At 35.4% G+C, this 24,190-nt stretch overlaps 1 protein-coding gene across 1 annotated transcript in view; it reads left to right on the top strand.

The window, feature by feature from the left end:
• Window positions 1–3,352: 3,352 nt before the first annotated feature.
• The window catches only part of RhoGAP68F (Rho GTPase activating protein at 68F), a 33,138-nt gene continuing 12,300 nt past the window's right edge, over window positions 3,353–24,190 (top strand). The window contains exons 1-8 of the mRNA XM_089247951.1: window positions 3,353–3,712; window positions 11,372–11,482; window positions 13,033–13,068; window positions 16,769–16,984; window positions 19,645–19,732; window positions 20,368–20,499; window positions 20,609–20,695; window positions 22,546–22,644. Of these exons, the coding sequence (XP_089104077.1) occupies window positions 3,640–3,712; window positions 11,372–11,482; window positions 13,033–13,068; window positions 16,769–16,984; window positions 19,645–19,732; window positions 20,368–20,499; window positions 20,609–20,695; window positions 22,546–22,644 (842 nt within the window). The 5' untranslated portion in view covers window positions 3,353–3,639. The remainder of the gene's footprint in view (window positions 3,713–11,371; window positions 11,483–13,032; window positions 13,069–16,768; window positions 16,985–19,644; window positions 19,733–20,367; window positions 20,500–20,608; window positions 20,696–22,545; window positions 22,645–24,190) is intronic.

The raw sequence follows: 24,190 nt of genomic DNA, 5'->3' as shown, positions 1-24,190 counted from the left end.
GCTTGTAGAGCTGAATCTACAGTTTCACGAGTAGAAAATAATTTGTAATTCCCAAATATAGAACTGCTTTGAGGTAGGTTATTTAAGATAAGGTAAATAATACTTTCATAATTATTTTATTTCTAAATTTAGTTTTCGTTAGGAAGTTAGGATTTTTTTTCATAAGTGGCAGTTGATGTCTTCTCCCGTTATGCATAAAAAATAAAGCAGCAGGAAAATTAGAGCAACTACGAGTTGAATGGTGTCACTATCCCGGATGCAACTAGAGTCACCGATTTGGGAATTCTCATTGACGAGCGACTTAAGTTTTCTGAACATTGTTCAGCGGTTGTCAAAAAAGCGAATAGAATGCTTGGTCTCATTTTCAAAAAGGTCTCTTCGCGTTCTCCTAAAGTCATTCTTCCGCTTTTTCGAGGCTTAATTCGTCCTGGACTGGAGTATGCTGTAAGGTTTTGGAGACCATACCTACAGAGGGACATAGACTTGGTTGAAGGGGTGCAGAGAAGAGCTACGCGTGTCCTTATTGGCACACAGGGCTTGAGTTATGAAGAAAGACTTCATCTTTTGAATATGTTTACATTGGATGAACGCAGGTGTCGAGGAGATATGATCGAAGTGTTCAAAATTTTCAATGGGATGGATAGGATGGACCATGAACTTTTTGTACACCGCCAATCGACTGCTTTTACAAGGGGACACCAGTGTCGATTGGTGAGGGACAATGCAAGGTTATGGTGTCGCAGGGAATTTTTCTCCAATAGGGTTGTTAATAAATGGAATAGCTTACCCCCGGAGGTAGTAAATTGTAACACAATTGACACGTTTAAAAAGAAATACGATAAACATGTTGGGGTAAATCGAGAAGCTATCCATTCTTAGAATAAGACAACCATAAGTATTCTTTATGGGCATTGTATAATATTTTATCATGTGTATATATTGTTTGTAATTTGTGTTAATTGCATTTTTAATTGGGTTGCTGTATTTTTGAAACATATGACATCCATATTTTTATGGGCATCTTTTTATCAGCCACCTCGTTGGGCATTTTGCCTGTTGTGGCGTTGTATTTGTATTTGTATTTATATGGCATTACTGTCGTTGACATTTTTAATGTTTGGTAGCTTCCAAATTTTCGTTTGTTTTTTGTATCCTGTATATAGAATGTATATTATTACCCTTATTTTGGTGGCATTTCTTTCTTACAAAGCTCCAGTTTTGTGATGAATTATGCATTAAATGATTGATAAATAAAAAATTTATACACTTTTCTATGTCTGTGATTTTTCCCTCCTATTTCAATATTTCTTCATACTCAATAAGCAGTTTACAATTTTTTTTAATTAGCGAAAAGTTGTATTTTACTACATGGAATTATAGATCTTATATAGCTAATGCGAATAAACTTGGTTTCAGAATGTGTTTGCTCTATAGATTGTCATTTGCTGGTTAATGAAAATGCAGTATATTACAACACTTTGTGAACCTGAAGAAAATTTTCTTGAAGGGTTTCTTCACAGATATCTTCATTTTTAGAGAGTTTACGAAGTTTAGTGAGCTGTTGAAAGCAGGTAAATCGCTGCATCGTATTTTCAACGGTTTGCTATCCCAATTCTTAGAGATAAAATAAAAATCTTCGTTGCCGTTTTTATTCTTCCAGTTTTTATAATTTTTCAAAAAAAAAAGTATTGGGGGGGGGGGGGAGTCTTATGCACAGGTTTTTGCAACACGCGAAAAATTATCTACATTCATTGTACATAATTGTCATGTGTGTTAACTATTGTTAAAAGGGGAATGAAAAGGATGTTCAGAAGCATTGAACTGTAAAAAGCATACAATTTATAACTGTAACTGACTAAAGTTATAAAATTTAATTAAATGTGCATGGCCCTCACAAGGGTAGGGCTGGCCGGGGGTCCGGGACAATAATTTTTTTGTTTTTTCATTCTATAAATTCACTATAAAAGGTGCCCGTGAAAGATCTCAGACTAGGGGCCTTGTCCCAGGATGTGTGGGGGGAGGGAATGAGATTTGTATATACAATAATTATCTAGTGAGAAGAAAATAAATCTATAAAAATTTGAGAGAAAATTACCTTCAAATTTGGGTAGAAAGAATTTTGGGAAGAAGCTTAATATTTCGTTTAAGTGTTAAATCATTGTTTTTCTTTGTTAACTGTTTGGAGCATCGCATACCATATGTGGCAAAAAGAATGCTTATTTATATACTGCGAATGATCGCAGAGAATGTTCGAAGAACTTGGTTATTGCAGAGGATGTGTTGCAAGAAAGCCATGCTACGGGTGCGCTTGAGGGGTTGGCGCACCAACCTCTCGGTGAGTGTGAAAAAAACTTGCCGTTCGGAATCGGCAATAAATTGTTGGGCCCGGCCGTCGTGTGCAGAAAATAACCGTGGTGCAGCAAAAATGATCAATGATCAAAGAAAATTTAGCCTCGTACAATCAGAATTTACCTAGCGCGGAACTGCTGCCCCGGGCGCCAGACCAGAGAAGGGGGGGGGGAGTACAAATTTCATACTTAAACCTATTCTTTAACATTAGAAGGGGGCGCAAAAATGCATGCTTACCTCGTCTCAGGGTACGCCCATAGTGAACCGCTTCTCGTTTTATCGCGGCGGGCGAGAAATGATGGTAAAAACTCATTGGGTGGTCATAGTGCTCGTACCCGCTTTAACCGTAATGAACTATTATTCATTTTTTTCGCTTGAACCGCTTACCGCTCGTCCCGTAAGTTCGCTATTATCTTCCGAATGTTCACGTTGTTCTCTCTCGTTTTTATAAAACAAGTGATTTATAAAATGATAATATACCGTATATCCAATGACTATAGGTGAAATGGGTGACATCACGAGCTCCGCGCGGAGGCTTTCTGCTATAGACGGTGTTGGAGGTGGTGAACTATGAACGTATTCTTAATAAGCATCTGTAGTTTCGCACTGCGTACAATTTCCTGATTAAATTAGACAATGATTTGAACGAAAACTGGATAGACACACTCTAAGTAATGTCATTTTAATTATTGAGTTTTTGGAGATCACCTGCATCAACGCGTTTTCAATGAAAATTACAAATTTAAGTCAACTCTGACTAGAAAACGAGGAAAACCGGGACTGTCCTGGATGTATGGTCATCAGACCTCACACGTTGGACACTGTGATTGCCTCCAACATTGTTTACTGACGTCATCTGTAAAGGCCATATATAGCCCAATCAGAGGTAAGTCTGTGGACGTGATCGAAGTCAGTAGTATTTTCGTGATGTTTATGATGAGATCACACTGTTTCCACCGGAAGTGATCTAATCATCATCGCCCAGTGGGAGCTCTTTTTTTTTGACAATGTTGTGATGAGAGGATTGCACTTCTACGACGAACGCTCCTTTGACGTCCTCCCGATTTTGTCGTTCATCCACGATAATTCCTCCAATATATTTATCCGAAGCAGGATGTGCTTCCTCGGTGAATAATTGAATAATTAGAAGCACAACAATGATGTCGGTCAACGCCGAACATTTGTTGACTTCTCCTCCGACAACAATGTTATAGTAATAAACAACAATGGCTGATCTCTACACAGTTGCATATTTTGTTTACATTTTCAACTGAGTCCTAGACAGAGACGATGTCCCAGTTGGAATCCAGCACAACGACGGAACCCAACAATTTAGGCCGCCTAGCCGAGCGTAGGCCATCCGGTAATAATCAAAGCCCTTTTTCTTTTAACTTGCAATTACTACTGATTACTGATTAGCATTGTTGAATTACGCTATGTGTTATATAACAATAGGTAGTGAAATGTCATCAATGATATATTAATAGTCCATAATTGTGTTAAGCCGTAACGTTTAATTTATGCGCAATTATTCATTGGAATTTGACACTCTCCGCCTCAGTAGATCGTTTAACCTAATTAAGAGGCATTTGCCCTCGATTCAGAAATTCTTTAGTAATAGTTCTTATCATTCTAAAGATGGAGTTCCCAACCCAAATCAGAGGTGTAGGAAATGTTTTAGACCTGTGGGTGCTCAACTTTGTCTTTATATGGGAGCATTTGATTTCTGGGGGTGCTCAGACCGATGCTACAAAATACTGTGGGTGCTTGAGCATCCCCAGATCTGATGCCACTAACCCAAGTGATTGGCCAATTGAAAAATGATCTATGGTTTTATGTCGCGTCCAACGATGTTTGTTAAAAATACAACAAATTCAACACTGCATAGCTGTTTCGGGGCCCTTTGTCAGCGGTAAAAATTACTAGTTATAGTGCAGGGACTCACTGAAATAAAAGCATATAATCGAGTTGCGGGTGACTTGTGATACGATGGTTTGATCACTACAATGTACTATTGCATGCCCAGGTTAAATTTTGTCTGTCCAAGAATGTGAGCTGACAAAATGAAAAAGATTTTTTTTCCGCCATGGATCATTTATTCAGTATAAACTCAAGTTCAACAATTAACAGCTAAAAATTCTGAATAATTGACATTTTGATTTTGCACTCCAATCGCAAAAGTAAATTTAGCATTTAGCTATTAATAGTAAATCTCTAGATCACATCCTGACAAAACAAGAGGTTAGCTCTCATCAAAAGTCCAGGTTTTTGGTAGACTTTATACAGTTCATGAGGCTTAATCTGATCACATTGGGACTTGGGGTTTCTAATAACAATAACCGAATGATAACTATATCTGGAAAAAGTCTTGTACCGTGTATGGTCTCGTACAAGTACGGGATTGACAAAAGTGTGTACAAGTATGGGATTGATAAAAGAGTGCACAGGTATAGGATTAACGAAAGGCAATGACCATACATACTGCTGGTCAAGCGGGACGTAGGGTGAACAGGTATTGGTAAAATGATGGGACAACTGTTTTTTTTCCCACATAATTGGTTTCAAGATTATTCCATTTATTTTTTGTTCTATTTTAAAATGGGATCTTTTCCTTCCCTTTAAGTTGAAATTTCGCATTTCTGTTATTTGAGCCATTGTAAGATGTTATAATGGAACTGTCTCTGATATCATGAATTACAATATTTTTTAATGTATGATACTTTCCGTAGATCCTGAAGGAAAGGATTTTTTTTTGTCATGCATTTGCCCTCAGTATATGAAAGCCATTGCAAAGCAGCTCCACACTTATGTGAATCACAGCGAATACTATGGATTGATTACAACATTCAGTATGACAATTTTTGTCAACAAAGGGAGTGAAGGAGAATACCTTCCAGCCTCCTACGTTGTCTCGCAGCTTGAAAATGATAACTTTTGCTGCAGAATGTACAGAAAAAAAATTGATACTATCATTCAACTTACCGATAACTTTAACCAATTTTTTCCTGTTATGATATTAGTTCTTGGCGTGCAATATCCAAAGAATAACATTGTTTGTGATTCTAATGAGCACCGTCAACTGTATTACACATTCCAGCTCCTTTCTCCAGATCATTATAAGAAGTCCCACTTTACAGATGAAACCAGGCATTTCCTCACGAGTCATCGAAACTAGTAAGTCCAAGTTCTAAAGAAAACTATCATAAACACATTGACATATCTCCGTTGATGCACTTGTGCAAAAAGATTTCATCACAGGAAGTGTGCCTGCTTTAATGCACACATAAACACGCACATGAATACGCACACATACGCACATGAAAATTTTTACACCAAAATGATTTTATAACTGCAACAAGAATAACAGCAATGAGTGAATTGCTCAGGTACCGGAACCATCTTGCTGGTCGAATAACGTCAACCGGATCAACTATAGTTAGTTCCGAGGCTTAACATAAGCTGTATTAAGCACAATTCATTTTTTTGACACAACCAGGTCCCTGGAACATCTCAAATGAAAAAATATTTTACTTTCAGGTCATTTTAAAATATGTTCGAAACAAAACAAGGAAACAAAACATAAATATTCAACCTGTTAATTTTGCTACATAATTAAGTTCGAAGCTTTCAACCAATGGCTGAAGATTAGTATCAAATACTAAGCATTAAATGAACTAACAAGTTCAAATCAAAGAAAACGGCGGTTGATCGATAACCAGAAGGGATATTTATACCGTTAATAATAAAGATATTTTGTGTGAGACCAATTGTCCCGAACATTCCATCTTTACATGGAAACTATGTTGTAATATATAAAATTTACATAATTACGCATCACATAAATGGTTTCACACCAAAATTATTTTAGATGAAAGTGAACTTGATTTATAGAAAAATAACACCAAATAGGGCAACTGATCAGGTTCACCTAATGAGTCATTAGACCTATATTGGACAGGCGTAACTAGTGGAGTTCCTCAAGGAAGTGTACTTGACCCCATACTTTTTCCCTATAAACTCTATCAGGGTATCGATGGGATTGTTAGCAAAAACGCAGATGACCTTGAGCTAATGGGGATAGTCGGAAAGCAAAGTGATTGGAAGCAGAATAACTTAAACAGGATTAGAGCATGGGCAAATAAATGGAGCATGATGTTTAGCATTTACACAGGTGCTCATTTTGCTTCGAACAACCCACGCTTTTCTTACGAGTTGAATGGTGTCACTATCCTGGATGCAACTAGGGTCACAGGTTTGGAAATTGTCATTGATGAGTGACTTGGGTTTTCTGAACATTGTTCAGCAGTAGTAAAGAAAAGCGAAAAAAATGCTCAGTTTCATTTTCAAAAAGGTCTCTTTTTCGTTATGCTAAAGTCATTCTTCCACTTTTCCAAGGCTTTTTTCGTCCTGGACTGGAGAATGCTGTAAGATTTTGGAGGCCATACCTACAGAGGGACATAAACTTGGTTGAAATGGTGCAGAGAACAGTTATGTGTGGTATTGTTGGCACACAAGAGTTCAACTATGAAGACAGTCTTGATTTCTGGAATATGTTCGTATTTAAGAAATACAGGTGTTGGGCAGGGGGATACAATCGAAGTGTTCAAAATTTTCAATGGGATGGATCAGATGGACCATGAATTATTAGTACACGGTCAATCCACTGCTTTTACAAGGGGGACACCAGTATCGATTTTCCATCTTTTCTTCAGAAAATGGAAGACAGATGGCAGCATATGAACACAAAACAGACACAACTCTGCAACATAGATACGTTAGGGGGTCATACATACACTTAGAACACACATTCCGGCATGTGCTGATTCGTTAGAAATTCCGAAGAGGAATGTGCATGTATGGTTAAGTAGTAGTAGTAGTAGTATCGATTGGTAAGGTACAATTCTAGGTTATGGTATTGCAGGGATTTAATAAATGGAATAGCTTACTCCCGGAGGTAGTAAATTCTAACACGATTGACACGTTTAAAAGGAAATACAATAAACATGTTGGTGTAAATCGAGAAGTTATCCATACTTAGAATTAGACAACCATTAGTATTCTTTATGGGCATTGTATAATATTTTATCATTTATATATATATTGTTTGTAATTTCATTTTTAATTGCTTTGTTGTGTTTTAGAAATGTATGCATGAATGAACGCCAGAACTTTGCCACTGGACTTATCCCGTTGCCGAGATCTCTTCCAGCCCAGCTTCACGGCAGAGTCTGGAACACTTTATTTTGTGTCAAAAAAAAGAAAAAAAAACATACAAACTTTTACAACATATTTTCCCTGGACAATTGAGTACTGTCGCGATTAACAAATTTTGTGGTGATTACAGACAAGATGGGATTGGGGGTTGGAGAAGTTTCGGGGTTTAGTTAAGATGAATGTAAACACATATTAGGATGGAGGTATGTTTTAAAAGCAATTGAGCCCCCCCCCCCATGCCATCTCATCTGTTATCTTACACTTGCCATATTATATACACAGGATGCAGAAAGAAAAAGAAATGAGAATCTTATTGTGAAATAAGAAAAAAAAAATTATATATATGTATATATATTCATCGGAGCGAGTCATCTCACTTAATACCTTATTGGTGAGCAAATGGGTTTGATAACTTGCGGACGCCATCCATATTTGTTATGGGCATTTTTTTCTCAGCCTACTCGTTGGGCATTTTGCCTGTTGTGTGTTTGCCTATATGTGTTTTTGTCTTATGTAATGAAAATATTGTTAACAAATGAGTGAATCCCAGGCAGAGAGAAGTCTGCGGCCAACCACCCAAAGAACAAGTGACAACAAACATTCAATTCAATTATTCATACAATACAATAAACAAAATTAATAATGCGACGAGACCAAGGATGACATTTCCTCATGATCTCTAAATACTATTGGATAAAATTGAGAGAATAATTTGGGTGGGATATCAACTGCTCAACCTCCAGTCCTACTCTCATCCAACACCTGGAAGACCCCAACTGCCGAACTTATCTAAAATGTAACTGACCCAAACCGGAATGCCAGTGGTTGACATGGGTGGTTTCTGGTAGCCAAACATCCCAGGGATCTAAAAGAACAATCTCTCATGAAATAAACTCACAAACACAGGATCTAAACCCTGTAATGTTATGATAACATTTTGGTGAATATAAGATTTCATGGAACTGGTGTAGGAATAACATTTCACTCGAATCTCATTTGTCAGAAACATTTTCAGGATGGTGGAACTCTGCTGAAACCACTTGCTGTGTAAACAACGTTTTGCTGATCGTTGAATAGACTACTCAATGCAATTGTTTGAATGCCATACTTTTCTTGTTATAAGAGTTCACACATTAATTTCTCCGAAAATATTTTTTCTCATCCACTGTCAAGCACAATCTTTTCCATTTTATTGATATTGCAAAGAGGAAAGTAGATGAACAGCAGTTGACTGAAATGCAGTTCAATTGACTCTCGACTTAGAAATATCCCATGAATAATGTTTATCCAATCATGATGCACAAAGATTGAATTATGTTGTCAACAAACAACTTCAATTTATGTTCATCTCTGCCTACAATCAAACCCTCCTTCCTGGCACGTGTTTGCAAAACACCTGTATTTTAGTGATTGATTCTTCAGACACATGTAGAATGTCCGAATTGAAGTTTACTTTTGATTACAGCAAATTCTGAAGTGGTTAGAAAAAAAAACCAGTATTTGTGAAATACGTCGCTAGTACCATGCTAGCACATAGGCCTACATTTCTCGCTAGCACCATGGTGCTCTCTAAAGCACCCAGAGGTGCCCAATTTGGTGCTCGCAAAGACTTGATCAACGTTCCAATTAAACACCTTGTGCAAATTCCATTCAAGGATTTAAACCGTTTTAATTTTATGCATTTGTATGTCAAGCATGCTGTAAGGGTGCTCTTTATTATGGGTACAGGCAGTGCTTGCGATTAGGAAAAGGTTGAAGACCTCTGCTTTATGGTGTGCTGCTACTGTTAGGGACCAAAAGGGAGTGTTCTCGTAAATTGTAGGTTTGCAAAATCGAGCAACGACTGTACATATAGTCAAGTCCCTTTTTCTCGAAAACTCTATTTTTGGAAAAATGAAAAAATCCTTCCATTTAATTGTACTGAATCAATGCTTTTTCACCTCTTTGTCTCGAAGTAATTTTCCAAAAACTCTATATCACAAAGGCCAAGCGCCTAAGATAGTAAAAAAGGAAACATAGAAATTGTTTAATAAAAAATTTGATTGAAATAGAAATAGAGACTGATAAGAAAGGATTATTGGTGTTATAACCGATTGTGTTGACCGATCTTGTTGATTATGGGCAGATTCTATGATTGAGGGGGGGGGGGGGTGGTGTATGGCTTATTCAGCATGGCAAAACGTCAGCCAACAGACAATATTAAATTGTTTCAAGAAAGCTGCAGGTTTAAAACTAGTCATTTCAGTAATGAAGGATCAGATTTAGTGGTCACTCAAATTTCAACGATTTAATGCTGAAGATTAAATTTCAGAACATCGCTAAAAACACTTGAATTTCATTTTCTGGTTTTGTGGAAATGGACAGTTCCCAACAAATGACCATTTACTGGAGCAAACTGAGAAGATAGGGCTCAAAATATTTGCAACTCTTGCTTTGACCTTTGAAGACCAGACACACCCCTCTTCCCATCTCAGAGAGACATTGAAGCATTCCCAAATTATGAGTGTATCCGAGGAGTTTTATTATAAACAACAAAACATTTTCGCCTCAGACGAAGGCAATAAAAAATAAAATCTGAAATGATGTAACACAAAGATTCTCAAACTGTGCACTGTGGTGCCCTGATACGCCTCCAATCTTTGACAGGGGCACCGCTGAGCGGTAACCCTGACAAAGGTTTTTCAAAAATATTCTTTGTTAAATAGCTCTGAGGAGCCAGCAGAGCTCACGGATAAGCATTGCATAGGAGGGAAAGGGGTGCCTCGGGTGGAAAAAGTTTGAGAACCCCTGATATAACAGATAATTAATATCTAAGACACAAATGCCAGTAGCCAATCAAAATTATAAACAGCTTTTGCTAGCAGGGCTGTAACTAGGGGGAAACAAGCTAGTCTGGTGCCCCAAGCACTGGACGAGAGGGGAGTGCAAATTTCACTTTTTAACCTCATCTTCAACATTACATGAGGGTGCCGAAATATGTGCTTGCCCCGGCTGACCAAGTATCTAGTTGGGGTCCTGCTTGCTAGTATCGATGCCTCAATCTAAGTTTACAGATTATTTTAAATAAGATGTGAATAAAAATTGAATGGAAGAAAAAAATTTTTTTACGTATCTTAGTGTATTTGCATATAGGGTAATTGAAAATATTTAATGCAACCAATAATTTTATTAGTATGTTGGAAAATATAGTACAGTATTTTAGTTTTATCAATCAACATTTTTGTCATTTTTTGGCATATTTTTCTTTCTTACGCTCTCGAAAATTATCTCCGTCCTGCCAGTTTCCAAACAGAGGTTACTAAAAGAAATATTAATTTTTTTGTTGTAAACAAGGTGCCTGATCTTCAACTGATTTAATTCTAGAATCTTTGCCAATTTCGAAAATATTACGCTCATTAATTTTGAATTTTCATTCAGAGTTAGTTCTATAATAACTCATTCTGCCCTTCCCCTCACCCATGATTTAATTTGTAAGTATGAAAAAAAGCAAAATAAACGAGCAAACCCACAGTCATTTGGGGCGAAATTGTGAAAATCATTGAATGTCTTTTATGACATATCAATAGACACAGCCAGATTAGTGGTTTTATTTGTTCAATTGGTGGTAGGAAGTCCAGCCTTTTCCCCTATTTACAATAGAAAGGGAGTAGGAAAGGGGAAAAATGGTTTTGTTTTCTCTTTGTCAACATCTTTATCATTTGTTTGCATTTGGTGATAAGGGCAATCAATGGCTTAAAGATATGGTGAATTGTAAGGGAAGAACTGAGTGATATCTCATGACCATGTTCGTTGTTTCTTTCATGGGCAGGGGAGTCTACTAAGTCTTCAACCAGTGAAAGTGTTCCAGGAGATCACAGTTGCGATTTTGAACCTGCCTTGGAGTTTGATGACACTGAACTAGTTCATGCTGTCGAAACTGGTAACTATATGCATCTTCATTTTGGTTTTGAAAAGAAATAGTTATCTTTTATGATGTATATGGAGATGATTAATTTTTAAAGTGTTGTTAGGGGGAGAGGTAGGTTTAAAAGACAAAAATTTTATCAATTTTAATTTTGCATTTTATTTCGATGAAGATTTAAATTTTTCAGTCGTATCAGAAATTTTATTTTTTAAAGATATTTTTTAAGTAATTATGTTTTGCTAGTACATTTTATTGAGAACAGTAAATATGTGTTTAATGCAGGGTTGGCAAGGTTTTGTATGAATTACAAGAATGGATTAAGCATTAACAAGAATGGATCCTGAGCAGCATTTAAAGAGACTAGGCTTACAAAATATGCTCGAATACAGAAGCAGATCACACTTTTAAATGTGGTTTTGCAGTTAACATGATTTTAGGTATCTGGCAACATCAGAAACATGGAGTTATTAGGTTGTATGAAGGTGGCAATGAGAGCAAATAACATGCCAGGAATGAGTCTGTAAATATTGGCCGAAATAAAGTTATCGCTTAGCTCATTATTTAATCATAAAATTAGTTTTCTCATGAAGAACAATAGAGTTGGCAATTAGTGAAAAAAAAAAGGAAAATGGCCAATGTAAGCGATCTTGTAACCATTTCAAATAATTTTGTCTCTAAGCTAAACGAAAGTCTTCCAGCACAGTCAACCAGCGTCAATGTGAAAACATTTTACCAGTCACAATTGATCTCATTTGAATGCTATGATGAAGCTAACAAAAGTTTCGGTGGATATGTACAAAGACTTCAGAATTAATTCCAGCTCAAGGACTCATGGATTCAACCTGCAATAGTAGACATTGCCGAAGCCAAGAAAAGGGTGTTAATCAACTGTCTTGGATCCAAGTGTTATCATCTGCTTTCCAGTCTCACTTCATCGGATCTCCCTTCATTAAAGATGTACAACGACTTGCTAAAAATCTTGAAAGATCATCTTTGCAAAAAGGTGAACACTCAAGTCATGCTTCAGAGAATATATCATGATTCTCGCTCATCAACCATAGCTGAAGCTTACTTATTGAAATTGTTAGCCAAAGTGAAATATAATAAAAATTTTCAATCATGTCAGCCTAATATCCTGAAAGTTACAAATTGTTCCTCAATAAATTTGTAAGCTGAAATTTTTTGTCGGACAGGCTAAAAGCCAAGAGATGTGAACAAACATTTCTCTGTGAAGGTTTACCTGAGTGGGGCATAACGATTACTATTACAGTAAGACGTCTACATAGTGTCATCACTTTTAATGTCATCTGGCTTATAGCGTCATTTTTCATTGGTCGCTGCCAGCATAATTAGTTGAATCAGTATTTCTCATTATTAAGCCACTCGATTATGCAGTCATTTTTATTAGGTCCCCATGGGTTACGTTATACCGAGATTTGACTGTATTTGACTGTACATTGTGGCATGATGACTAAACCATTCTGTAGTTTCTTCATGAAAGATATTTATTGTTTGTTGTTTCATGTCTCTGTGAAATAATGTTCATTCAGATTTATGTGTTGTAGGATCACCATTTCAAGCAGCACAAAGACCAACATTAGGTAATATATTGAAGATTCTCTGTTATCAAAATCATGCATTTTATCATTTCTTGTCATGAAACAATGACACAGAATTTTTTTCAATTACCCCTCATGTGCAGAAAATGACTGTGGTGCGTCAAAAATGATCAAGTGATCAAAATGTTTTTCTGTATGCTTTACAAAACTAAATACTTTCACATATTAGACCATTGCTTGACAAATCCCAAGCACTAGGTTGCCACAGAGACTAAAAAATTAGTATTGCCACCTGAACTTTTTATGTGCAGAATTGGGTTTTTTCTGTGACAGTGGGAAAAAGTGAAAAAAAAACCAGGTAAAAATGGCAGAAATTGGGGAAAAAAATAGACATGTTACATTATGGGTGTTATGTAATTATCAATCATTAGAAATACAATTTTGATGTGAATACATTTTCCACTTTTTTTCATATTGCTATTAATATTATTGAAAATGTATATCACTTTCAGGAGTTTTTTGTGTAAGTGATGTGTATTTCGAACTTTAACTGTTTAAGCATGTTTTTAATTCATTACCATGTTTTTAGTTCTTTTCTCTTTACAAAAAATAAAAAAAAACACCACTTTGCTCTTCATCTTTTCATTCGCAGTTGCCCTTTTGTGCATAAATATTTATTAAACAACGTCACATTTCTTATTAAGTCATGAATTTAAATTTTGATTGCAGTATTTATCAACTTGAGCAGTAGAGAAAAGATTATAATACTGCAAAAAAAAAATTGAAATGCAAGGTTTATAATTATCTTTCTCCATCATTTGCTTTCATCCTAGTTGTGGGTGCTTTTCTACCTTTTACTAAGATTTTGCAATCTTTTATTATAATCCTCGGAATAGTTCATATATTATTTAATGTTAAGATAGCAAGCTGTTGTAATGTTTACTGCTAATTTGAAAACTAATTCTGAACAAAGAAATATTAAAAAAAAAAATTTTTTAACTTACAATAAGAATATGAGCTTAGTCAATGATAGTGATCAATACTGTGATAGTGATCAAGAACAGGGCTGGATGAATCCCAGGCACCATGTTGCCATACTGACTAAAAAAAATGGTATTGGCACCTAAAATTTCATTTGTATTGTTACTAAATGGCAGGCTGAGAGCAGCACAAAATGTTTGGAATTTATGGCAGCATATCTGCCAACATGAAAGAGGGTCACTATGCCCTGAAAAAGTCAAAAGAAACATTATTTGGGATTATACTTCATGTAAAAAATTTTTCTGGCACCTAGATTTGTTTTGCGATTTGTCCAACCCTGCTTAAGAACTCAACAATCACTAACTTCATCAACTCTTATCATAACAAATGAAACGGGCAGGAATTTTCTATACTCTCACTTCTGTTATATTATTCCAAAAACTAGTCCTTCTGTTTAGATCTCCTATATTAGGGGTTTTTAAAAGGTTTTCTGTTAATGTGTTTTAGAATAAAAGCATGAATTATAATGAAAATATAAGTAGCTGGGGCATAGAGTCTGGGTTTTTGGTTCCCTCTGTGTTTGACCAAGAGGATATTTTGGTAAATGCTATTTAGAAAACACTGCTCTATATCCATTGCACTCCTGTATTATCATTCAAGTTGTTAGTTTTCATTAAGAAACAACATGTGCTTTATTGATAACTTGTTTACGGGCAACCTGATTGGCACAGAAATGGCTTTTATTCATGTTTATCTCCAACACTTTCGTCTAATTAACAGCTGATTCAGAGGCAAAAAAATGTTTTTTTAATATTTCACCTTTGTGAAGTAAGTCAAGATTCTCCAAATAGGGAAATGACGGGAAAAGTAAAAAAATATATAAATGAAGATATTCCACGCGTTTCTGCATTCCACAGAATTATATCTGTTGTGAATACAGGCATCCCTTGCTTTGCACAATTAATTGGTTCAGCAAAATTATCATGCAAGACAAACTCTCTCGTAAAATGAGTTTAATTTAACTTGGTTAAGATAGGAGTAACAGGAGTTTCTACAGAAGGATAAAAAAAACTCCAGCAGCAAAATACATTTTTGTGAGTGAATTTAATTATTTAAACTTGAGAATAAATCTCACACAAATTTACTTTTTATGAATGAATTTAATTAATAATTGTTACTTCTCACTATTCTCAATTGATGGACTGGTTCTGGTGAGTGTGGATCTTTCTCCCCTGAAGTGCTTGGGATCATAGGCTGATCAATTTTCAATGAAATTGTTGAGATTCAACTTAAAAAGCAGCATTCTTCGTCTCATGTTTAAATTGATGTTGCACAGCAGAGAATACCAAATATCCCATCACAAATAATACAGTAATACCAATCACAAATAATACAGTAATACCCATCACAAATAATACTAGTTTCATTTTGATAATTTCCTCAACTAAAATTCTGATGGCATGATCAGTGTGTTCCCAAAGAATGTTCATTAGTGAACTCTAATAACTTCAGTTGTTTCATTCACATTTATCTCATCTTTATCCTTAAATGAAAAGATATTGTCATTTTAACTATGCACAATTTTTAAGATGCTAACACATTTAAGGAAAATTAAAGTCATACTGTCTGTCAAATTTTGTTGGTTATTATTTCTTGCATTAACTTTTCAAAATTATGTTACAGCAAAAATACATAAAGTGAGGGTTATCTGTATAGCTATATAAATATAGAACATGTAGAACTCTTTGGCTTGACATTACGAAAGGCTACCACATTCCAACAAAATTTCCCTTAGAGAGTGGACAATAAGATACACCAACCAAGGATCAAGATCCACATTTCAAAGAGCTAGAAATTTAATATTTTTGATGATCTGAGGGGGGGGGGGAACCACTCCCCATGTCAAGTGGCTAAATACTGAGACTCTCACTCAAACCAGCAATTAAGAAAACACCCCTGACACACTTCAAATACAGCGTTTGAAATCATTGGTGGCCCGCTGGTCCGAGACCAGTGATTAAACAATCAGACCACCGAGAAAAAATTGTGGTGGTCCACGGAACCAGTAGCAAAAAACATTGCCAGTCAGTTTGACACCTGGAAATGTCTTATTTATTGCTGAAGATGCTAAAAAAATCATGTGCATTTATGTGAAGGTATTTTGTTTTAATTATTTCGTAATCAATGTTGTTGTTTGAATCTTAGCAAAAAAAAAAAACTGCTCACTATACCATAATTTCTTAGTAGCAAATATCTTTTGCAAAAGGTTTTTTGAAAGTATAATTTAAAAAGGAATGCCTCTTTAAACCTCCACAGTTTATCAATAAAGCTACAGAATCAACAGTGGTGGCTACATAAGGTTTGACTACAGTTCTAATTGTTTTTTATGGCTTTTCGCACCCCTTGGCGGTATATCACTCTTCTAAATGGCAATATATTGAGGAAAATTTAATTATTAGTCAGAAGCGATTTTTTTTGTTTAGCGGACCACTCATGATGTCTGCGGACCAGTAGGTTCTCATTTTCCGTGGGACGAGTGACTTTTATTTTTCAACTCTAATGCTGAGATATATTAACCCGTTCCCCCTTCACAGATTTTGTTGCACCATTGTTAGGGCCTATAGTATGTGTATTAAAGCTAATAAAAAAATAAACAATTCTATAGCTTCAACAGATATTGAATTCAGGCAGCATCATATTTTTTACAATTGTTTCATATACTGTTTCATGTAATGTTTGTGTTGACCTGGTTTAATGTTAGGTGACCTGGATTTAGACAATAAGCACAGAATAAATCCAGACAGCGATTTACTAGAATCTCCCATGTCGGACAGCCTCATGGATGAGAACTTTGAAGAGGTTCTCGGAACTGATGGGTTTCAGGGAGACATCGATGGCGATGCTGATGATGACCTCGAAGACGAAACCGAAGAAGACTTTGCTGATATAGAGAAATATGGAATCATTGAAATTGCTGGTATGCATCATATTTGTGCGTAAATTATTATTATTTTTACCTCTAAGAGATAACTTTCCGTTTGTAGAACATAATTTCCTTTCTTTTTCTCTGTTTGAAACTTGTGATTTCAATCTTAATACGTATTAATGCCTTACCTGCTTTACCTGTACACAGTATGAAGCCTGTTTTGGGCTTTTAATGATTTGCTTGTATGGCATACGGGCAATCTCATTTCTCTGTTGCGTCTACAGTTTTTCCCATCTCTCTTCTATTTTTATTATTTTATTATCAAATTAGTTGTATAGATGGCGGTAGTTGTCTACTAAATTATAGTTTCCCAGGCCGTAGTGAGAGGGGGACCTGGGGGTCTGATTCCCCCCCCCCCCCACTCCCAAAATGTGAGAAACTGGCTGCAAAAAGGGAAAAAGTTGGCCAAATCTATTGTTCTACCACTTTGGTGTCTACCCCCACCCTGAAATGAAAGTGGTCCCTCCTCCGAACGAAATTTCTGACTACAGGCCTGGTAGTATGCAATGTCTATTTTGTTCTATTCTGATTGATGCGAAATACAAGTACAAACACAAAGGCCACAACAGGCAAAATGCCCAGCAAAGTGGCTGAAAAAAAGATGCCCTTTATAAAAATATGGATATCAAATTTAACCAAAATACAGTAACCCAATATAAAAGCATATATCATGCAAGAAGAAACTAATAATTAATAATGTGTGATACTGCCCATAAAAAATATTTTTTGTCCTATGTAATATATAGCTTCTCAAAATTTATTCCACTAGTATGTCTATCATATTTCTTTTTTAAAAGTATCAGTTTCGTTAGAATTTACTACCGCTGGGGATAAGCTATTCCATTTATTAACCCTATTAGTGGAAAACAAATTAGTGATTGGAGTATGCAGTTGGGTTTTGGAGCCATACCTAAAGAGTGACATAGATTTAGTTGAGAAGGTCCAGAGAAGAGCCACGTGTTCTCTTGTTGGCACATGAGACTTGAGCTATGGGGCAATACTTAATTTTTTGAAAATGCATTAGAAGAGTAGAGGTATCGGGGAGGGACTTCTTATATAGAGGATGGATCATGAATTATTAATACACTGTCAATCAACTGCTTTTACAAGCGGACACCAGTATTGATTGGTACGGGACAATTTTAGGTTATGGTTCCGCAGGGAATTTTTCCTCTAATAGGGTTGTTATTAAATGGAATAGCTTACTCCCGGATATAGTAAATTCTAACACAATTGACACGCTTAAAAAGAAATATTTTCACAATAGGATAAATAGATTAGCTGTCCATCGGCAGTGTATTATACAAATACAATACAATACAAATACAACGCCACAACAGGCAAATTGCCCAACGAGGTGGCTGACTTAAGAACATCATGGATCCCCGAGCCATTTTTTGGAGTCCCTACCTACTACTGCTACACCACACATGCACCCCCCCACCGCGGAACCCCCCAACGAACCCCCAACGAATCGGTACATGCGGGAATGTGCGTGTACGTGTAGTGCAACCTGACGTAAAGTTTGTTTCGGTTAATGCTTGTTATGTGTAGTGCTGTCATCTGCCCCCAGTTTTTCTAACTATGAGTGAAGTGTTATGGTTGAATGATTTACCGTTGTAGGACTGTTGCTCTCTGTGGCGAGACTTTTTTAACGGGGAGATCGGCTCGCATTTTCGTCTTGAAGTTGGGAACCACAGAAAACCAACTTCAGCCGACCACCACTGTGGGGTTCGAACCCGGATCCTCGCATCACGAGTCCGGCACTATAACCACTCGACCACCACAGCGACCACTCGACCACCACATTCTTATAATTCGTAGGTTTTTTTCATAATAATTCATCGTATTTTGGGTTGCTGTGTTTTTGTTATACTGGGCATCCAAAATATTTTTTATGGGCATCTTCTTTCTCGGTAGGCATTTTGCCTGTTGTGACATTTGTATAAGCAAAAAGTACAAATTTCTAGTGCTGATAATATAAAGCTGCATCTTATCTGGAGGTTATTTTGTGAGGTTGGAATAGAAATTAATACTTTAAAAATTAATTCACAAAAAAAAATCAAAGATATGCTGTGTAAATGTCATAGAAGAATAGTCATTTTTACTGAAGAATAGACATGTTTTTCTGCAAAAGCATGACAAGCAACCCCCTTTTCTTGCTTCAGATTTCATTGCCGAGGAATGAACTATTCACACCCCCAACTATTATATGGTGGTATTTTTATTCCACCGGAGCTCTTTTTTTTGGTAGCCCCAAAGTTCTGTTGTTCATTCTTGTTGAACTTTTTAAAAAAAAAATTATTAGGTGATAGGAGATATAAGATATGTATATAAAATCCATTCACATTATATTGTAACCTTGCAAAAGGTATTGGACTGGCGAGATCAATAAATTTTTCCATGAAATTTCACTAGCTTGAGTGGTGGGTCAAATCCTGAAGACGCTTATAACTTGAGAGAGTAAAATGCCAAGAAAATCTATTTATTATGGTAGCCAAATCACAGGAATAGCTTTTGCAATATTATTATCTAGTGATTTGCCAGAACATTTTTTGTCTTGTTAGATTGAAAATTATTATTTATTTTTTGAAGAGAAGGACAAAAAATTAATTTAGTCAATTTCCAATGAGTATTATGTTTTTCTCTAGGCGATGACTCATTCGGTCGTAAAGTTATTGTCATATCAGCATGCAAGTTACCTTCTAACAAGTCATATAATCATGGAAGGCTACTGAGGTATGTCAAGGTTTTATATACAAAAAAATAATAATTCTGTTTTCCTGTCAGGGGAACCCTAGTGTCCCATTGCAATGCATTAAAAATACTTAGTTCAGTTTAGCTAAGAGCTAAGTTCAGCTCTCTATATTTTTCTGCAATATTTTCCATGCACAAAATTTAGAAATAGAAAAGCTTTTTTTCTGCACCGTATCTAGGGGCTATGTTCAAGTTTACCAAAGATCTTCTATACCTGTTTTAATCATGAACTTTACCACATATCAATAACATGCATACCATACCAGGTTACTTTTACTTAGTATCATTGATGTTATTTAAATGAAAAATGAAATTAAAATTTTGTGATTTAAATCATTGATTTTTTTAAATTGAACTGATTTAAATCGGCATACCTTGATGGTGAGGCCCATGGTAAATTATTTTCATCAATAGAAATAATTAATGTAAGTAGTTTGTTAATCAGGAAGTCTGCTGTTGGAACCGTTAGCTCAAATAATTATCATTTTAATTTTAATACACAGTACTTTTACCTTTTCGAGGGTGACACGAAATCACCTTGCTAGCCAATTGTTGGCCACACCTAAATATATTGCATATAATTCTGTGTAAAGTGTTGTGCTTGATATTTTTCTTAGGTATTTGATGCAGACCTTGGATCAGTTTGTTGAGGCAGACTACACCATTGTATATTTCCATTATGGTCTCAACAGCAAGAACAAATTACCTCTGAGTTGGTTATGGGAAGCATATAAGGCTTTTGGGAGAAAGTTTGTACACATTTTTCAATACTTATTGTATCTGAGATTATTGTATCAATTTCTACATTTTTATTCACTGTCATTCGATAACTGAATTGTTACAACTCTTCTTATTCAGGTACAAAAAGAATTTGAAAGCTCTGTATCTAGTCCACCCTACAAATTTTATAAGATTTATCTGGCGGTTATTTCGACCAGTGATTAGGTGAGTTGAAATAAACTTTATTTCCATCTGTGATTTTCTCCTATTGCCACAAGTTATAAAATGAGTGACTAATACAATAATAAAAACTCACTGTTGGTTATGAATAAACCTCTACATGTGTAATGCCTTGAGTATTTTTTAAATGATCTAAAAATCAATTATTTGTATTGGAATCTTTTCTACTTACTGTACCAATATCTTCCAAAAAAACAGAAGGTTAATTGAAGATATGAATAATGGATTCAAATGCGGACGAAATGTTTTACTTATTTTTAGCAAATGTTGAAATAGTATTCCATGCAATACTATATTCTTTCATGAGTTGACTCTGAGTTTTACTAGATTCTAGTTTTTTCAAAATTACAACTGTTTATTTTTAAAGTTAAATTATGAAGTTTGCTTGGAGCCATTGCATTTGTGACCATTGATACTCACTATGAAAACCAAATGACATTCATTGTCTAACCAGGCTTTAGCACTTTTTCCTTTTACTCCTTTTCCAAGAAATCTTAAAATAGTTCCGCTGAAACCATTCTCCACAACAGACAATATCAAAGCTTCCAATAAATAATATTTTTTAGCCCTAGTGGATGTTGACATAATCCACAAATGTTTTTGACCATGAAAAGAACGAAAGACGTTTTCTGGAAATGCCACTAAAATGAAAATCTGGCCAACAGGTTTCAAACAGCATCATCATGTGGCAGAACCACTGAAAAAAAATGTAACCCCTATGAACTCTGGAAAGATATTCGCAGGTGATATTCATGCTTGATATGTAAAAATTAGTTGTGTTAAAGGGGAAAAAAATTGCAGTTGACTTAAGCTAAGCCAAACATGAAGCCTAGTTAGTTGTCCTTACATTGAAATTAGTGTTGTGCCATGGGAAAATAGATGTCGAGTTATCTACTGTGTCAAATTATTGAGGTACGACTGTTGTTAAACTGTTGTTTTCCTGAGCCTTCAACATTCTACATATATTGTTATAAATAACGATATACACTGCAAAACCACAATATGTTGAACATTTTCAGCCATCATATTAAAATGTACATATTATTAATCCAGTAAAACTACTTTACAGTATAATTGTATACACGTACATATGCTCCAGGCCTTGACAAATATCAGGTGCTAGGTTGCCATGGCAACCAACAAAAAATGGGTATTACAACCTACTCTTCATGTGTGATCACTAAATTTGAGTTCTGAGGACAACGTATAAAATATTCAGAATTTATGCAGCATGCCTACTTAACTTGGAAAGGAATCACTAGGTTGGATAAAGGTTTTTTTAGAACTGTTTTTTCTTGAGAAAAAAAGAGTGCTTGTTTGGCTCCTAAGAAATTTTGACTATCGCCTAAATTTTTCTTCTATAATATTTTTCAAGCTATACATTCTCTATATTTTGTATAACCTTTTTCCCATTTTTTATTCTCATCTCTATTTTGTATAAACTAAAAAAAGTAATTGTCTTTCCACTTCTATTCTTTTTGGCGGTGTGATTTTTGAGCACCTTTTTTTTTCACTATTGCATTCATCCATCCCCTTGCTGAGTAAGTGTTTGATATCTCATGGGAAATAGAAACTTACATGCAATTGGTTCTTTAGGTTAAGGTATTCCTGATTGATTACTCCCAGCTACTTGGAAAGCACTTGGGGGGGCGAAACCTCTAGTCATAAAATAAATCTATAAATAAGAGTGTGAAAATTCAGAGAAAATTTCTTTGAAGTAATTTGAGTGGAAGATTTGTTTATTTTTTCACTCCAATCCTACCATCTAATCTTTATTCTGCATTTTATTCTGTGAAATGTATCATCACGTCTTTTTTTCCTCCTTTACACTTTAGTGCAAAATTTGGCAAGAAAGTCATGTATGTAAATTACCTCCACGAGTTGAAAGAGCACCTCCATTTTGAACAGGTTGCCATTCCAAAACCGGTTTTAGAGTAAGCAATTATTATTTCATGGTTTCTTGATTGTACTTTCCAAATTAACTTGCATTTTTCTGTTTATTGGAACAATTATGATTCTATTCATACTATGCAGTAAATTGTGTTATTAATTAATGTATATTTATACATTTTATTGCCAAAGCCCAAAATTGGTCAATTTCGTTGAATATTGACTCAGCCAATGTCCAAATTTCTGGCTTTGGCCAGCCAGTTCACGAAGTGGCTGGAGATCCCTGGCCAAAGTTTTATAACAAAAGACATGATTCTGGGTCATTACCAAGTTGGCATATTTTTTCACGATAATTATGTCCATGTTAGCTATGGCAACCCATCCAACTGCAGTCACAATGTGGCAGTAATTTTTTTCCCTCCAAAATTTGATTCCAATACAGCTACTATGCATAGCCATGTATCAAACATTGGTGACAAAAAGAAGAAGAAAAAGAAGGATTTGGCATTTACCCAATTGTCTTAAATCAGCACATCAAACTTTGGCCAGGGACCTTCGGCTACCTCACAATTGGTGAGGTGGGCTTTGGTCGGTCAAAGCCTAAATCATTTCTGAAAATCAGACTGGCTGAACTGCTTGGCCATCTTGCAAATTGGCCGTAATTTGGGCTTTGGCAGTAACGTATATAACACAAGGCATATATTTAATTCATTGAGCAGGGGCTATCATAGCACTTAAATATCAGCTACAGTATAACTTGAGTTATCCAGGAGCAGATTAACTTAGTGTATAGAAATTAGCAGATTAAGTAGGTCCAAGCACAAAAGCATTTTCTAAATAACTCAGGGCTGAGCGAAGGGTGTGATAATTTGGAGAACTTGTATGCTTGTTCACCTTTTTTGGGTGGCAAATTTGCTGTACATAAACTAGTCTTTAACAGTAGGAATATTAAAAAATATATTGGGCTTGGGGGCGCACAACGTTTTTGTTCAACAGGCCAGATATGTGATATTTCTGCCACTCATGGACCGGAAACTGGAATATTTTATGGGATGTTCCTTTTTTAGCCATCCCGATTTTTCTATAAATGTAAAATGTCATGTTTTTCCTGAATTGCAATGAATCTACCATGATTTTTTTTTAATCATGGACTGAGATTATAAAGTATATGATGATAATTATGACTCCAATTATCATAATTATAGTCATATAAAAATATATTAATTTCACATATTTGTCAAATATCTTTTTTTTTTTTGATGAATTACATTTTAATCGATGTGAGTTATAGTAGCTCTGTCTATATCCTGCCATTGGTGATTTTCTAGCAATTTTAGTGATAGTTGGAAACTTTAATTCCCTTTGAAAAATTTTTAGGACTTAATTGGCAACTTTATTTGCCTTCGACCATTTTTGGGTGTAATTTGCAATTTTACTTGCATATTTGACAGCCTTTTAATAATTGGTGATTTCCCATATGGATCCTGATTATCTGTGGCTTTTATGAAGGAATAATGGAAATATGGTCAATTTGGGCATTTATTGTGTTGTGTGTGTTGATGCTTTTCTATTGAAACACGGCTGGAAGAG

This window comes from Pholcus phalangioides, unplaced genomic scaffold (assembly GCF_987345545.1).
Source record: "Pholcus phalangioides strain wild (caught in Gottingen) unplaced genomic scaffold, Ppha-v1.0 ptg000018l_1, whole genome shotgun sequence".
NCBI lineage: Eukaryota > Metazoa > Arthropoda > Arachnida > Araneae > Pholcidae > Pholcus > Pholcus phalangioides.
The sequence above is the reverse complement of the archived record's forward strand: the minus strand, read 5'-3'. Positions and strand labels throughout refer to the sequence as shown.